Source organism: Homalodisca vitripennis, chromosome 1, assembly GCF_021130785.1.
Source record: "Homalodisca vitripennis isolate AUS2020 chromosome 1, UT_GWSS_2.1, whole genome shotgun sequence".
Lineage (NCBI taxonomy): Eukaryota > Metazoa > Arthropoda > Insecta > Hemiptera > Cicadellidae > Homalodisca > Homalodisca vitripennis.
Window position 1 is genome coordinate 59,076,897 of NC_060207.1, and position 17,708 is coordinate 59,094,604.

At 37.5% G+C, this 17,708-nt stretch overlaps 1 protein-coding gene across 19 annotated transcripts in view; it reads right to left on the reverse strand.

Moving 5' to 3' along the window:
• The window catches only part of LOC124362392 (LIM domain and actin-binding protein 1), a 165,282-nt gene that overhangs the window by 121,232 nt on the left and 26,342 nt on the right, over nt 1-17,708 (reverse strand). For 17 of the 19 annotated variants that reach the window (XM_046816990.1, XM_046816981.1, XM_046816973.1 and 14 more), the window contains exon 1: nt 11,352-11,404. The exons of the other annotated variants lie outside the window; for them this stretch is intronic. In XM_046816990.1, the coding sequence (XP_046672946.1) occupies nt 11,352-11,389 (38 nt within the window). In that variant the 5' untranslated portion in view covers nt 11,390-11,404. Of the gene's footprint in view, nt 1-11,351; nt 11,405-17,708 lie in introns of those variants that run through there. 19 annotated transcript variants of the gene reach the window in all.

The window sequence follows — 17,708 nt, forward strand, 5'->3', positions numbered from 1 at the left end:
AAAATACTAGTTTCGTTAAGAAAATAATTCGAGAATTGTTTACTCTAATGAGCTCCATTTCCCGTACACGAACAAATCTTAAAAATTTGACCATTTTAAAATTCATATTGGCTTGACTGTGTAGATAGTCTACATTGTACAGTAAATGTGTGGTTTTCTTGATTTTTACTAGAACTAAATCATAAATAAATTCTCTTCGTACGACTACCATCGTCACTTGACAGTTTTTTGCACGAAATCACGATATGGAGACTGGTCTATTGGTTATTATAAAAATATAGTTGGTAATTTTCTTATTTCCATTACAACTTTGAACAACTGACACAGGATTAAGTAGTATGTTGTTTGAAACGTCAATAGTATACATACAGTTATATTCTAAAAACAATTTGTTTTTTATATATATATATATATATATATATATATATATATAATATATATATAAGTTCCTTTATATGACTTGTACAAAAATACAATGTAATCTATGTGGATTGATCTTTAAGGTTTCGAAATCGAGCAGCTGTAGCATTTCTTGACTCAACCAATTGATGAGGTTTAAGAGTAACTTTAATGTATAATTAACTTAATGCATTTAACATGATAACCAGACATACATTTTAAACATAATATTGATGAAAAAGTCAGTATTAATGAAATAAAAGTAATTTAAATGAACAATGCTGCACTAAAAACTCGGGTGGATAGTATTAATTAGCAGCCAGTCTCAGACTAGCTGGATCAATGCCTTATAAGGATCGAGAAGGCGCTCGCACAACAGTTAATGTGACTGGACAGCTCCACACGCTGTATCGTCACCTGCTGTAGTTGTAGATCGTAGGCCTACTACGGTACATAATGGTTGGGTTTGGCACAATCACTCTGCAATGACGCGGTTCAACAGAATGACCTTTCATTCATCTAAAATGTATCCAAGATGACATAGCTGATCAATCGATACTCTGCTTCACGCTTATGTCTCTCTTAGTTACTTACACAAATACTCCGGCTATACATCTTGATGTGGGAATGAGAGTTATAACTGTAACAAATTTACTGTCATTAATATATCGAAATAAAGAACTACTTCAGTCATGAATTGCATTTTTACTAAAATTTTGTCAATATCTCAAATCTGAAAGAACAATTGAGATGGTAGACGATTGGCTACAGAGTTTGTCTGAGGAAAGAATACAGAGCGCCAACAAGACGGTCGCGGACCAGACTCCAGGGCCATTCGTCTCGGCCGGGCAGAGATCACGCCGCGCCTCGACCATAAACAATGGCAGTGTTCAGTTCGGGAGCTACAGACTCTGCCTCCCTAGCTGAAGCGCCTACTGGTGCAGTAGTCGTGAGTAACGCCTGTACTGGTACTTGGTAGCCTCCGCACGCATAGTCAAAACATATACATTCCAAGTAGTCGATGATCCACCATAATCAATCCAACAATTGATTTTGGGAAACAATATTTGCGTGAATTTCCAGAATGAACCAAGCCAAATTTCATTAACAATATCTCGTTTTCGGTATTCTAAGTGACAACACCATTGAGATTACCAATTGATCGTGAATATGTGTCACACGGCAGGTCACGTATGCTGCAAAATGACGCTTCCCGAGAAAAGTGCAACGTATTCGGTAAGTTAGAAGGGAAACTGTGACAGCGGCCAAACCTGACAGAGAAGTCGCAAGTCACAATTGGACTGCGGCTGCGGCGTCCTTTCATCGACCCTGACCTCCTTGTAGAACACTTTACGGAAACTTGTCCTGACCGACCATCGACGCTAGTACCTCTCCGGTGTCCAGTGTCCTGCTCTTGCGGATCTTTGGTCGCCGTTTCTATGTGAAAGTGTAGAAGTTAACACTGGGAGTTTTGGTCCAGTTGTTATTGACCGAGACATTGATATTTCCAAAGTTTGAATCTGAAGAAAACACTGAACATGTTTAAATCATATCAACACTCCCTGATTAAAACAGACCAACGATTTACTTTAAGTTCGTTATTACCTCTAACGTAAGAACACTTGAAAATACCGAAATCAGCGAAAACAAAAAAATATATGCACAAGTGAAGCACATTTTTCTATGCGTATTTAAATGTTATGCTACTAATGATAGGTACATTGCTGTTTGTGTAGACGTTATGTTAGTGAATAAGTACATTGCTGTGTGTGTACGCTATACCAGTGATAAGGTAAATTGTTCTCGTATTTATATGTTATGCTACTGATTAAATATACTGTTACACTGTGTACCTATGTTTTAGAAGATATATACTTAGTTATAAAGTGCATTGTTGTAGGCGTATTGAAACGTTCTGCTAATAACGGTATGTTGTTCACAGTATACGCTCACGTTGATGATCAGAGAATCTATAAATTCACATATTTTGAATCTGGATATAGGACTACTGTAAGGAAATAGGTGGCCGAATTGTAACTGGAACCACCAACCGGAATGTCAACCTTCACCTAACAAATCACCTGTTGGATCATCCAGCGAGCCATGTTTGTCCAACAGCTGAGGAGAGGCTGCGCGCGCACCTCTACTGGAATGTTATAAGCCACTGCTCTGCCACGCGCGCCAAACTCCACCACCAATCATCAGCTGTTTATGTTGGGTTATTTCCGTCTGGCCCTCTGACGGTATTCGTTTCCTAGAATTCCTCTTCCACCCACACCGAAGAATACTTTAGCTTTCTTGCCTTCCTTCACTTCATTTCACACCATTCTCGGTGTGGGTGGGCGAGCGAGCGACTGTTTACGGTTTGGTCAGTACACCGCTCGGGTCTTATCTATTCACCCCATTCAGTCTTACATAAACTGTAAACATCGGTGAAGGGGGAACACCTGATTCAGTAGACATAAAACCGTAAGAACATAGGCAGGCAATCTGAACAAAGAATGCTAAAGTAGAGTTTTATTTAAATTCCGTTATTTTGTACAGTTCAAAACAATACATTTTGAAAAAAACTTGCAAAATCATCCTGTTCATGATGAAAATTCATGTGTAAAACAATACTACGATACACAATATTTTTTTTTTTTTTTTTGCTTTGAAACTAAAAACCAAATCTCCTTTCTCTCATCACGACAATGTCTGTCTATACGAGTTTTACACAACGCTTTCAATCCTGTACTATCGATGATTCATAGGTCGTACAAAGTCTTATAATTCAGATCAGAATGCCTGAGTATTCTTAGATATATTAAAAGAGATCACTTCGAGAAGAGGGTGACAAATGATGTATTTGTTTGTGTGAAGAACTAATAATATGACAGTACTCCAGCACTCTCCTAGATTACCGATGCTGAGAGGCACATCTGGGTCACTACTAATGTGTTTCCTCAGTAACACTCCAGAGCCGGAAACAGTGGTGGCTGACTAATGTCAATCCACCACACGTGCCAGAGATAACGCTGATTGTGACTGTGCTGTGCTGTGTTATTAACGTGCTGACCTGATCTGGCAACTACTGAAGTCAAATGTTGAAGCTCTCGGGCCATGAGCTGTCTTGTTCTTGATAAAAGAGTCAATTTCAGGGATTGTGAACGCATACACAACACTATATGATCAACTGCTATTTTTGAATTCAAAAGAAAGTTTGAAGATGTAGTTAAACATTTCATTGTAGACCAGTTTATGAGAAGATACTCATCCCACGCCTAAATGTGTTGCCACTTGGAATATTTGTGGACTCACAACATGTAACGAAACACACACACACACACACACACACACACACACACACACACACACACACACACACACACACACACAAATAAAATAAAAAATAATGAGACATTTATCAAAAATCCTGGCAATAATAAAAAATAACCAACATTTATATTAAATTCATCAAAATTATATAGTTACGAGAATATGTTATCTGTGCAACTCAAATATTTCGAACATAAAAATAAGTCACTTCATTTAGATGTAACGTTTGTTCTCTTTTAAAATCATAGGTGAAGATAGGTGAAAGCTAAATCACTGCATTGTTTCATTGTAAAGGTAACAAAAGAGTTACCATTTTACTTGAATAATTTCACATCACTTTCCCCTAGAAAAAAAACCCAATAACCCTCTTGAAGCACAAATGCTTTATTAACTGGCCCTACGTTTAGACGGTATTGCCTAATTATTTCCACACACGCATTTGAAACAAACTGTGCTCTTTTAATAACAACTAACTGATGGTAACTACGAATAATTTGTATATTATATTTATTATAATTACCAAATACGACTTGTAGCCCATATCAGACCACAACTCGTTCAAGATCGACTGTTTCATTGAACAGCATAAATTATTTAAAAACAGGAGTAAATTAAGTTAATACCATAAAACGAGATTAAACAGTGACATATGAGGTAGAAATGGTAACGTATGTAGCCCAAAGAATGCAGTTGTTCAACTCCCTGGAATTTCGCGAGGATGAGTGAACAGCCTGTGGAGGATGTGACTGAGTCATTCAAGGCTGATGAATTAATAAAGCAGAAGGAGTTCTCCGAATCGATGTCCATCTCCGTGGATTGTTTATAGAGAAGCGCCGTTGTCAGTCAGGACTGTCTGATAAGGGCAAGCTTTCGTCACTAGAGCCAAAAATGGCCAGTAATAACAGTCCCTTGTTGGAGAAAAGAAGACAGACAAGACAGTAACCTTCAACAGTGCACTTAGTTCTGTCAGTCAAGAGCGTGACGGCATGAGTCATCTTGCATGTATTGAGTTACAGTCTCCGTACAGTAACTGTCTGGCCTTGACTGGATTAATTATGACATATTACACAAGTGAGTTACGTTTATATAACTTCTGCAGTACATGTTCTGGCGTGTAACGTTCTACAGTGAACAGAGTTCTGTCAGTCAAGAGCGTGACGGCATGAGTCATCTTGCATGTATTGAGTTACAGTCTCCGTACAGTAACTGTCTGGCCTTGACTGGATTAATTATGACATATTACACAAGTGGGTTACGTTTATATAACTTCTGCAGTACATGTTCTGGCGTGTAACGTTCTACAGTGAACAGAGTTCTGTCAGTCAAGAGCGTGACGGCATGAGTCATCTTGCATGTATTGAGTTACAGTCTCCGTACAGTAACTGTCTGGCCTTGACTGGATTAATTATGACATATTACACAAGTGAGTTATGTTTATAGCATTTCTGCTGTATAAGTTCTGGTGTGTAACGTTCAACAGTGAACAGAGTTCTGTCAGTCAAGAGCGTGACGGCATGAGTCATCTTGCATGTATTGAGTTACAGTCTCCGTACAGTAACTGTCTGGCCTTGACTGGATTAATTATGACATATTACACAAGTGGGTTACGTTTATATAACTTCTGCAGTACATGTTCTGGCGTGTAACGTTCTACAGTGAACAGAGTTCTGTCAGTCAAGAGCGTGACGGCATGAGTCATCTTGCATGTATTGAGTTACAGTCTCCGTACAGTAACTGTCTGGCCTTGACTGGATTAATTATGACATATTACACAAGTGAGTTATGTTTATAGCATTTCTGCTGTATAAGTTCTGGCGTGTAACGTTCAACGTCCTTTGATGATTATAGAATCTTCCCTCACCTACATTCATAATCAGTTGTAACATTTGTAATTGCTGGGTACTTTTATAGAATGCTGATCAATAAATAATGTTTAGAAATTATTGAGAAAATTATACTTTTTACTTACAGTAAGTTTCACTGTAAAATAGTTACAGTATTTTGTTGGAGATAGATGTTGGCTGTTGAAATAAGGACACTTGACGGGTCTGTTGTGACAATTGCATAGAAGAAATTTGTATAAAAATACAAAAGTGGTAAATTAACACATTTACACATTTCTAATATGAAAGTGAATAAACAAAACTTTAGAACTGGCCTTTGAGTAAAGGAAGGACTTTTCTATTTGTGCCTAGTAAGAAACAGCACTTCTGTAGAACATTGACAATGAGTCCACCACGCTGTCCAATGGTGGTACTAAACAAGAGCCACGCTGTGCGATGGTGGTACTAAACAAGAGCCACGCTGTCCAATGGTGGTACTAAACAAGAGCCACGCTGTCCGATGGCGGTACTAAACAAGAGTCCACCACGCTGTCCGATGGTGGTACTAAACAAGAGTCCACCACGCTGTCCGATGGTGGTACTAAACAAGGTCCACGCTGTCCGAAGGTGGTACTAAACAAGAACCACGCTGTCCGATGGTGGTACTAAACAAGAGTCCACCACGCTGTCCGATGGTGGTACTAAACAAGATCCACGCTGTCCGAAGGTGGTACTAAACAAGAACCACGCTGTCCGATGGTGGTACTAAACAAGAGTCCACCACGCTGTCCGATGGTGGTACTAAACAAGATCCACGCTGTCCGAAGGTGGTACTAAACAAGAACCACGCTGTCCGATGGTGGTACTAAACAAGAGCCACGCTGTCCGATGACGAGACTATCTCCACGCCAATGTAGGGCAGTAGGCTCAGGATCACCTCCGGTAAAGTATACGCCCAACACGACCGAGACGTGATACTCCCTCGGTCCTATCGGTCGTGAGGCTATTGGCGACGGTCGTGCAGCCTGACCCGGCCTAGCCCCACTTCACACTTCACTGGCCGCAATGTCAACTACTACAGCTATCGTACGCTCCGAATTCTATTTCCGAGCCAACCGTTCGTTTTTTTCGCAGCGCTGCACTGGTGTGTAAGATTTGTCGAACTGAACATGGTCTGCTAATTTATTTTATAAAACTATTATATCCACGAATAACCATTTGTTTCGTATAAACCAAGTGAAACATCGACAAAGTATTCTTCCAATTTCAAATTGAGTACACAAATTCGCCCATCTACAAGAAATAACGTATTATGCACAAGCCAAACCAGCCATTTCATATCACCTTTTTCTTATTTAATCAAGGAAAAAAGTATAACACAGCTTTCGTCATGAAATTGCGTCTCATAAAAATTATAGTAAAAACTAGAATCGCAATTCATGTCTTGAGGCAATACTTCGTTTCGGGAATTCAATGAAATGCATATCTGGGCCAGTTCGGTGTTCAAAGAAATGCTTTGCTTGTTCGATTCTTCTATTTGATTTTGGCGTTCACTTTCCACCACGGTCGGAACCGCAGAATACAAAGCGCATCACACAGCAGGGAAGTGGAGTTCTAGTCTCCTGCAGTAGGGTCAGGGGATTAGTGTCCTTCTGGTATGTTATCGTGTGAATGGAGTCAGTGTCCGGGCGGGCGAGCGGTCGCCATAGCTCACTTCCACACCAACGTGAGGGTGTGTGAGGTGAGGACGAGGACACCACACAGCAGGGAAGTGGAGTTCTAGTCTCCTGCAGTAGGGTCAGGGGATTAGTGTCCGTCTGGTATGTTATCGTGTGAATGGAGTCAGTGTCCGGGCGGCGAGACTCGGTGGTCGGTCGGCATAGCTCACTTCCACACCAACGCCATCGCCCTATCTATCACCTTCTGGGCTTCATGTGTGTGGTCTGATTATTAGTAAACAATGCGCTGTTAGCCCGATGCAGAAGTTAATACGTACGTTACACAATAGCACCTAGTTAACACTTAAACTACTAAAGTAAGAGATAAAAATTAAACAAGGGAGATGCGAGATGTTATGAAGTTAGTCAATCCCAGTTTTGCATAAACTTTTACTCAGCCATGCATTACCACTTTATACCAATACTTTACTCTATGCTGCGTTTTTTTAAAGATTTTATGGTACAAATTCCTAAAACCAAATAATGCCTATAGGAAATCACGCATGAAGTAAAATTTGAAATTATAGTCACGAAATAATTAAAGGTCTGATTAAGTATCTATTAACAATTGGTTTTATTCAACTAGATATTCCCGTAAAATAACACTAATGGAGTCCCGCTAGGTTAAAACTTGAACAGTCTTGATGTGAATCTCTTTTTCGAACACCCTATTTAAAATAGGTAAATCGATTTAGGACATATGTGCTGAACGAATAGTAGGTACTAAAGTAACTATTGGTTGTTTACTGATTCCGTCTAAATGGGTAGAGCGAAAGATGAAGCACGGGTGAATTTGGAAATTGCAATTTACGAACTTCAAAAACCATGTTATAAGGGTTGTTGTTTATAAATTGTGGCTATAAGCGGCGTACATTTTAGAAATGACATATTTCTAAAATGTATGTGTATATTTCTGTATTTGAACAAAATAATGGCAAAATATATCATCATTAAATAATAAATATAGTGCCAGAAAAGAACGATATGGTGTTTTGAGTTTCTATACCATTCGAAAAACTAGTTACTACAAGTTTATTTTTCACTGTAGTACCTAACAAAAGAAGTTTGAAGTAAATAGTATATATCATGTTGACCAAAAAATAACGGTAAATCGGTTTACTTTCTTAAAATCGTTTTACTTAGTTTTATTTTTTAAACATAACGTCATAGATACATTAGATACATCTACTAGTAAGTGTGGACTTTATGAATTCTTAAAGACTTCCCATAGTGTTGCACTGGACTAACTACAGTTCTGCTGAGTGAAGAGCCGCCTCAGCGGAGAGCTCAGCACGATGATTAGGACAGGGTCGCGCAGCAAGAGAAAGAGGAAAATTGCAGAGGCGGCTCGACTAGCTGTAGATGCCATCTAGGAAAATGTGCCTCGCTTGGCGAACCTGCCTTTGCTCAACTCTTCCATTAGCGCCGTGCTTTCTAGGCCACGGTGTCGTAGTCTGTAGCACTGCTTTCTATTTATCGGTACAGTCCGGAGTAAAAAGTTAGACATCACATGTAAATTCGATATCCGTCAATTCGGGATTCTATGATCTATTTAATGATGATTAAGTTATAGAAATAGGCGGTTTCTTAACATATATAATTATAATTTCTAAGGTATTTGTTTTCTGTCAAAAAACATGAATGCCATAAGTTGTTATGACTAAACATAACATGTCGTGTACCCTCTAACATAAAGGGGGAAAATTGGAGAATCCATACGAAGTTCTTTAAAAAAGTGGAAGCCTTATCAAACTGTTAGCTATATCAAAATATTTCAAAAGTGCTTTGATACTGTAGTTCCCTTAAGAATTTGAGAATTAACTAAAAAAGAGTATGCCACCTGTTGCATACTATTACTGTGAGCCAAACTACCACTACACTACTGAATCTCTAACATTCAAATCACGGTATACTTAGATCCTGTGCGAGTTGTAGAACTTACAACAATAGTTGTTATAAATCGGGGCTTTATATATAGATTACTTTCAGTTTAATCTCCCTAACTTAATTTGAGGCAGACCTATGAAATTTTAAAATTGGAAACACAATCCTTATATGGACGCAAGGTCTATTCTCTGTTGAATAGTCAAAGGTAACAAAGACAGAAGCGAGTACTTACAACGTTTCAACAATAGATGGTTTAATGATTCCAACTCACCTGAAACAAAGACAAAAACAATAAATATTTCGAAAAGACACAGTTTTTAGTTTTGAACATATACGGTTAGAGCCGAGACTATGTTTAGCCCGCGGGTCACGGACAGAACATCTCTTGTACCTGAGGCTATTTAGAGACCGAGTAGTGGAGCGAGGACAACTGCCGATACCGAGCCAACACTGTCAGTACAGTAAGTACTGTGAGTAAGTACGTGCTCCCGCACGTGTCACCCGCAGTACTTGATGGACGTGAGAACTGACGTATATTGTTGTCCACCAGAGTGAAATGCCGCGAAATGTCCTCGTTTGGCGTACATGATTACAAACAGGCAACTGAATAGATTTCTACCGGCACGCTAGTACTGTACACAACCGCTCCGTATTCTCGTGTTTCACTAAGACAATCTTCAAATCAATGGACTGGAATCTATTTTATACTTACTGTACTTTGTTCGTATGACTTGTTCGGTGATAGTATGTAAGAGTATATTAGAAGTAGAAATTATGCAGACGTGTACATCAAAAGTCTATAACTTTAACAATCCAACAACTTTATTTTTTCAAGTCAATAATATTAAGTATACTACAGAATTTAATGTGCTCAGACGACAAAAGGGCCATTGCAGCCCAATAATATTAAAGACGTATATATGAGTTTGGAATGTTCAAAAGTAAATAAATGCTGAACTTAGGTTGGTAATATAGTTGGTTAATAACATAAATAAGTATATGATGATAACTAATTCTTTATACAGTTTTACAGGACAATGAAATAGACTTCTCATTCTTTGTGAGTAGAAGTGTATATAACCAAATATTCTGGGGAACCAAACTTAAGAATGTGATTTAATACAAGCCATAACACAGTTTTGTCGTAGCTGTAGCTGTAGCTCTGTGGGAGTGATGGTATCGACAGGTGAAGGTGACGATTTGTTTGTTTAAATGAGTAACGCGGACCACGGATTGCAAAGTTTTATCTCGGCCACTTGGATAAGACATGATTCAGTACGCCTGCTGCGTTGCTGCGTGAGTCACCCGGAGAACAAAGCCATACACCTGCTGACTAAGGAAATATAAATACGGAAATTTACGGCCATAAAACTGTCAGTGGTCAAATATATTTCATGAGGATATAAAAATTGAACGTGAGTCAATTCTTGACTCGAGGATTATTTTTAACCCTACAGATTGTTACCATATATTACTTCTTTAGAATTAGATTCGAACATATTTAAAATCGTAAACAATATTTCTCCAAAATATAAAGAGCATAAGAAAACACACTAATGCTAATTTGGTCATTTAGGTTCTAAATAGTTTAACAATATAAGCAATGGTTTTTTAAGAAAAGAAGGACTGAAAATTACTATGTATATTATATACATATACATAGAAATATAACTTATGTAAATATAAAAATAACAGCAAAACATTATAAGGAAGCATGTTATGGCTAGTAAATATAACGGTAAGTATATACTTTACCCATTCCACATTATTTATTAAATTTTTAAACAAAGGTGGATCTAAACCACAACACTTTTATTCCACTTATTAAGAAACGCCATACAGCTGCTTTCTTTCTCACGTAATTATATAGCAGTATACTGTACTATCTACCAGTAGTGTTTTATGTTAAAATAAAAACTAAGTAAAAACAGAAAAAATATACAAATACAAGTATTTATGGTCTGTTCTATATGAGACATCAACTACATTCAATTTTAAAATAATTTTAAATTTGCCGTAATTGTCGTAGAACGTAAAAGATATTTCATCTAAATATATAAGTGCACAAATAAATAAATAAAACCAATAAGTAAAAAGCATGAAACATATACTTGTAAAGTTATTAAAGTTTCCATGTTCGTCTACAAGACATTAAGCACATTTGAACAATCAGGTAATTTAAATTAAACCTAGTACCAACACTTACTTTCGCTTTTTGGCGAAGTGTTTAACAATTTTGTACATGGTCCGGCAGCCCCGCCACCAACGTCGAACACAACACTAACACTAACTGCACTACCACTGACACTACTACTACCACTACGGACACTATACCCGCTGCTATCAGCGGTCTATCAGCTGTTATTGTGTCAGTTATGGCCGTGTTGTGCCCACCAATCACGCTAATAGCTTGTCCGGCATTCCACACTCACTCACTGAACGCACCCTAACCTAATCCGTCTTTCTAGTGGTCGCTTGACAGTCAGCTGATAGTGTCGAGACCGCACTCTGCCATCTTGTCATCTTCCTGACTTGACGCGACATTTGAGGTTAGGTGACGCACCGGAAACCGAGATAAGCGAGAGCTGAGTAATATTATTGAAGACAATGATGTTTAAACCTTCATTCTGGTGAAGTGTGAGCAAACATTCATATAATTCGCCAACACATCACATGATTGAGGAGTAATATTTAATTATTTTTAATAACACGACGACTTCTCATATCCAGTATATAAGAAGTAAGTTAAGGAAGCAAATTTTTATTTTAAAAAATCTTTGTAATATATTAACATATTGTTATTTGATGAATTTAAGGTTTTTAACGTTAGACATTTATATGTTAGAAACATTATAATGTACATGTTCAGAAACCACAGTCATATTTTTAACCAAGTAAGCCATAGTTACTCGACCAGATTGGCAGTGTCCTCTGGGATTATTGCCCCGAAATTAGGGAAGTCTATCAATTGCACAAATTCACACTACATTGCAAATATAATTTTTCCTAAATTACCAGATTGCTTTAAGTTACTAAGTGTATACAAATCCGTCACTTATAAAAAGAAAGTAACCTTATGGCTACTAAACATAGATAAGGGTGAGTTAGAATATTTTATAACTTCTTTGTATGCACATTAGCTTCGTTGTTGAACCTATGTTCATCAGGAGCATTGACAGTGGGTTGGTGTCATGATGTTGTAACTTTGTAGGATTGAAGGGGAGGGAGATAAAAGTAAAGGGGAGGGGGTGGAGGAGGGAGAGAGAGAGAGAGAGAGAGAGAGAGAGATTATGTTGGTTATGTGTGGCTGAGTGTATAAGTGTGTGAGAGGTTCCAAGCTTCTTAATAAACAGATATAATGTTTTAATTTTTGATAAATTAAGTTTATATTGTTGTTATCATTTATTAATCATCCATTATCACATTATCATTTCTGCGGTTGTTATCTGGTTATCATCTTATTGTAAAACACTTGCTTTGTTGTAGCTATGATGTATTTGTTTTTTCTTATATTACGAGTAAGTATACATAAGTTGAATTTCATAGATCATTTCCTGTTTTTGCATGTATGTTGAGATCTTTGTATCTATGAGGAAATAAATAAATATTCATTCATTTATACTTTACATTCGAATCAAAACTTCAATATTTCAGCATAATATATCTGACAAGAAAATATCCATTTATTTTATTTTATCTATCTAGATGCTTCTAATATGATATTTTGTAACGATTGTAATATATCGTAAACACTTTTCAACATTCGTGTTTTGGAAAGATTGATCAGTTACTAAAGGATTTTGCAATTATCGATTGGGGAAGAGCGACGATAAACATTTTAAATAAAAGAGGCTAAAGACGGATCCTTGTGGTACAAACCATTGCACTGCATCTTTCTATGGCCAATTAGTACAAAGTCTTACATAAACATGTGTCTGCATATAACATTTTCATTAAAGTATGTCTACTACTTATTTATACTTGTAATTAAGGGAAACATATCTCTGTAAGCTTTTGTATACGATTAATTCAATCGTATTGTGTATTGTTTTTAAGAAGCTGCTGTATGTTTCTTTCTTTAAAATGTAACCAGTGAAAAATGCTATTGTACTCAGGTTGTTTGACTGCAAGAGTGGCACGACAAAAGAACTGAACGGAAGCCCTAAATTGCTTTCAGTCTGATGTGAAATTGCTTTAGTGAGTGGTTTTGCAGTAAAGAAAATAATGTAATCAAGAAGTAACGTAATTAATTGTAATAACTGTCCAATATGAATACAGACTTTCAGATTATTTACATACCCATGTAATGCACTTTGTAAAAATATTATTACAGTCAACAGTAAAATTCGCTTGGCCAACTTTAGAAATGGGCTTGAGAAAATGTTTAGTATAGCCTAGTAATGACCGACCATCTACTAAGAGTATGACAGTCCTCAAAGCGACAATAATTCAAAAAGAACCACCGGAGGCGCTGATATTATTATTAATGTAATTACATTTTATTATTTTTTAGTTTGCTTATTTATTGTTCGTTCAACAATTTAAAATACTGGTGACTCAAAACTTTACAGTATGGCTCCAATCTGTACGGCGCAAAGCATTTATTAAATGACGCAATTTAAGGGAAATTGGCCCAAACTCATTTACAAAGTATTGTGATTTCCTCGGGATTAGAACTCGAGACACATTGGTTAGAACCGTAAACCTACGCTACGATGAAGTTCTCATCCACTTTTTATCATCTTACCAGGAAAAGCTTCAATATTCATCATACATCTAAGTTTTCCGATTCATAAGAATAGAAACATTGCTTTCACAATTAAACTATTAAAATATTTCGAACTCGATATTGGTAAACTTCCAGTCAGTGGATTGTAGACTGAAACTGAAATACATTACCGTTTCTAGTTACTGTCCGCTTAAGCATAAGAAATAAAACAATGATTCTAGCCTTTTTCTGTAAATAACAGCACTGTTATCCTATATTACTCAATGTTGTAAAATTATATATATATATATATATATATATATTTATAAAATTGTTATAAGGTTCCATGGAAATAAAAAAAAACTTTAATGATTGTAAACATGTTTATTTAATGGTAATTTTATATTTACAAGCACTCTGTAAGTTTATAAATAGGAGCAGAATGTTGGCTCAGCAACCTGAAGACTAACAGCCTCTAACCTTGACATTGACAATGGCGGTTTGAATGCACAACGCCGACGAAGGCTTTGGGAGGCCGAAAGCTAACTACTGACGACGGACGCGGCGCGGAAAGGTGACGGCCGGTCGTGGTCGTGCCATGACGTACATTAAGCGCGAGTGTCGGTCGTATAATTAATCGGTCACAGAAGGAACCGGTTGTGAACCCGCAGATCTGCAGGCCGCGGCCAAGGGTTATCTACCGTACACCTTTGCAGACTGCAGGTACAAGCAGAAGGTGCCCTGGTCGTTTGGTCAAAACTTTCCATCTTAGTCGACCATCACTCCATGGCAAGATCATTGAATTTTTTTATGTCTAATGTATGGTTTTGTTAGAAATGTTTTCGTATTTTCGGTTATTTCTAAATCCTATTTTGGATCAACCCGTGAATAATGATTGAACCTGCAATTAAATTAAATTTACATGCACCTAAAAGTAACAAATAAAACTTGATATATTTATATAACAAATTACTAAAATAACTATTAAGCTCACACAATTTTAATTAACCTTTTCAAATTAAGGAAGAAATTATCTTGAGGTTACGACCTAAAAGATTACCTTTTCTCAGAAGTAATGTTAGAGATGTAAACAGAATAGTAGAACACCTTATTTGAGGTCCATTGTTTACTGAACGTTTCATGTCAAGCCATTAATTACAAAATTAAAAATACCCTCTATGTCACAAATCTTTGAAGAATATGTAGTATTCAAGACTTCTAATCCAACAGAGTTTGTCTTTTTGGATTATTGATCTGACAGCTTGTTAGCATCGATAAATCTTTGAACTCGGGTAGTCCCACACCTATCAAAGGCGGTAGGTATCAATCATTACACGACAATGGTGTGCGGCGACGCGGTGGCGGCGTCGGATGTCTGGTAGAAAGTGAAGAAAGTTGGAGATTGGCGGCTTACTGAACAATATAACCGGCCAATTATGCGAGCCGGATGAAGCCGTTGGAGATTGTCATTGGAAATTAAGCGATTGCAGTTGCTTTACGACCAGTCTCCGAAGCGCGACGACAGTGCAATTACCGGCATTCCTGGGTTGTTGGTTTGTTGTTAGGGAAACCACTCGTCAAGGTTAACGGAGTCGAGTTATGTCACTTTTTCTTGATTTCGGAGTTCCGCCAAACTGTGTGCCATATCTGCAGTCTGATATGTTCGATACACAGAAGATGATGGAATAGTGCTGTACAATATACGCGTGAAAACGGACAACGGACGAAGCAACTTATTAATACTGTACACCTTAACTTAATTTTATTTGTCAAATTAACAGTTTCCAAAAAGTTATGTTTAGTAGAAATGTGAATAATTAGTTTATCCTAACGACAACTTTGATTCGCAAATAGGAAGTCAAAACGTTGTAAGCTCGCATATTGTTTGTGCAGTCGCAGGAGTTCTTGAAAGAGCCGAGCGATCTATCGTTCCCTGTATTAAAAAATAAACGCTTTACAAGGATCGAAACTATAATAAGTTTTGTTCGTAAGAAATCAAAACATCGTAGACTCGCCTGTTGGTTCGTGCAGTTATGGGACTTTTGGAAGAGCCAGGCGACCCAGCATTGAAGTATTCGAAACGTTTTACAAGAACAAGTAGGAGAAATGAGTAAAGTGACGTCCCGTGTGTTAAAAATAGACATTATACGCCCGGGAATGGAACGCGTGACTCGATCAAACCCAGTTTCCAAATCCATTATGGACGGCCCAATCACTCACTTGTTTCCACGTACTGTGTTGGCCTCCGACCCGAGTTATTTTGGTGACCTATCTACGCCATCCTAAATATCTCCGCCGTTAGCTTTTTGAAAGAAAGTGCAATCAGTTTTGGGCTGGGCTATATTGCTAACTTCAGAGACCCGCGATTTAACACATCTTCCAAGGGGAAATGAGTTTTAATCAGGGCTACTGTATGAGTACCGGTAAGATTTGATGCGAACTTGATGTTGCGAATGTGATGTTGTTGGGGAGGTGACAGAGTACTCAGTTTGAACAGATCGATTAAGTCTCTCCCTCTTTCATTTTTATGATCAAAAAAGTGTTTGAGGACATTTTAATCGTTGGACTGACTACTAAGAAAACGTAGTAATATATTTTTTAGATTTCTCAATAAGTATGATACAACCTAGAAAGCATAACCAAAATTTGAAATGGTATTCCCCAATCACAGGACCACCATATGCAAAAATTACTAGGATCGATGTCCAACACTACTCACAAGAAACACATTAGTTGTGGAGTTTGAGTGACGCACTTCAGCTGAGTTCGAGTGGTTCATCTACACCGACTTAAGTGACGCACCTCAGCTAAGTTCGAGTGGTTCATCTACACTGACTTAAGTGACGCACCTCAGCTAAGTTCGAGTGATGCACCTATTCAGAGTTCGAGTCGAGTGGTTTATCTACACCGACTGAAGTGAAGCACCTCAGATAAGTTCAAGTGATACACCTATTCAGATTTCGAGTGGTTCATCTACACCGACTTAAGTGACGCACCTCAGATAAGTTCTAGTGATGCACCTATTCAGAGTTCGAGTGGTTCATCTACAACGACTTAAGTGACGCACCTCAGCTAAGTTCGAGTGATGCACCTATTCTGAGTTCGATTGGTTCTTCTACACCGGCTTAAGTGACGCACCTGCATTGAGTTCGAGTGACGCACTTGCGCATGATTATTGACTAATTGAATTTTCTTGGCCTAATTCTTTCCCTAAATTCTATACGCGGACGGACATCACACAGGCGAGTGATGAAGGCTTTGGTGGTTTCCTAAACAGTATTGGATCTATTGAAGTTTAGTTTTTACTGATTACGATTCAACGACAGGTTAGTGTAAATTTGAACCCGTGAACGTTCGAACAAAGATCTTGTTCCCAGTTTGAAATTACAATGCTACTTTAGGAAATGCGTGGAATTCCGTTGTATTATTAGAACCACTTAGTTCCTTCAACCCTTCCAACAGATGGAGATGTTCCACAAATCGTATTATCTACTGAAAGAAGACCTTAGAATGAATTTATTTATCGTTTTTTTATTGTTTCTTTTCACTTCTTTTCTTCTATTTAATTTATATATTTAATCTACATTATAATAAGATCAAAATATAGCAATGATATTTCTCCTTTTGGAGTATCTTTATTCAGTAATTTAAAAGATGAAGGTTTAAAATAGCCACTCCAAATCAAAGATCCTAATAGATTAATTACAACTGAATTTACTAGTGAGTTCTTAGGTTTAATACGTTCAAATGCTGCTGGCACAACTTGGCGACGATCTGTTTAACCCCTTAGATCCAGTTCGCTACGACTATGAGTCAAGGATGGCTGTTGCCGATGGATGACTCAGATCGACCACC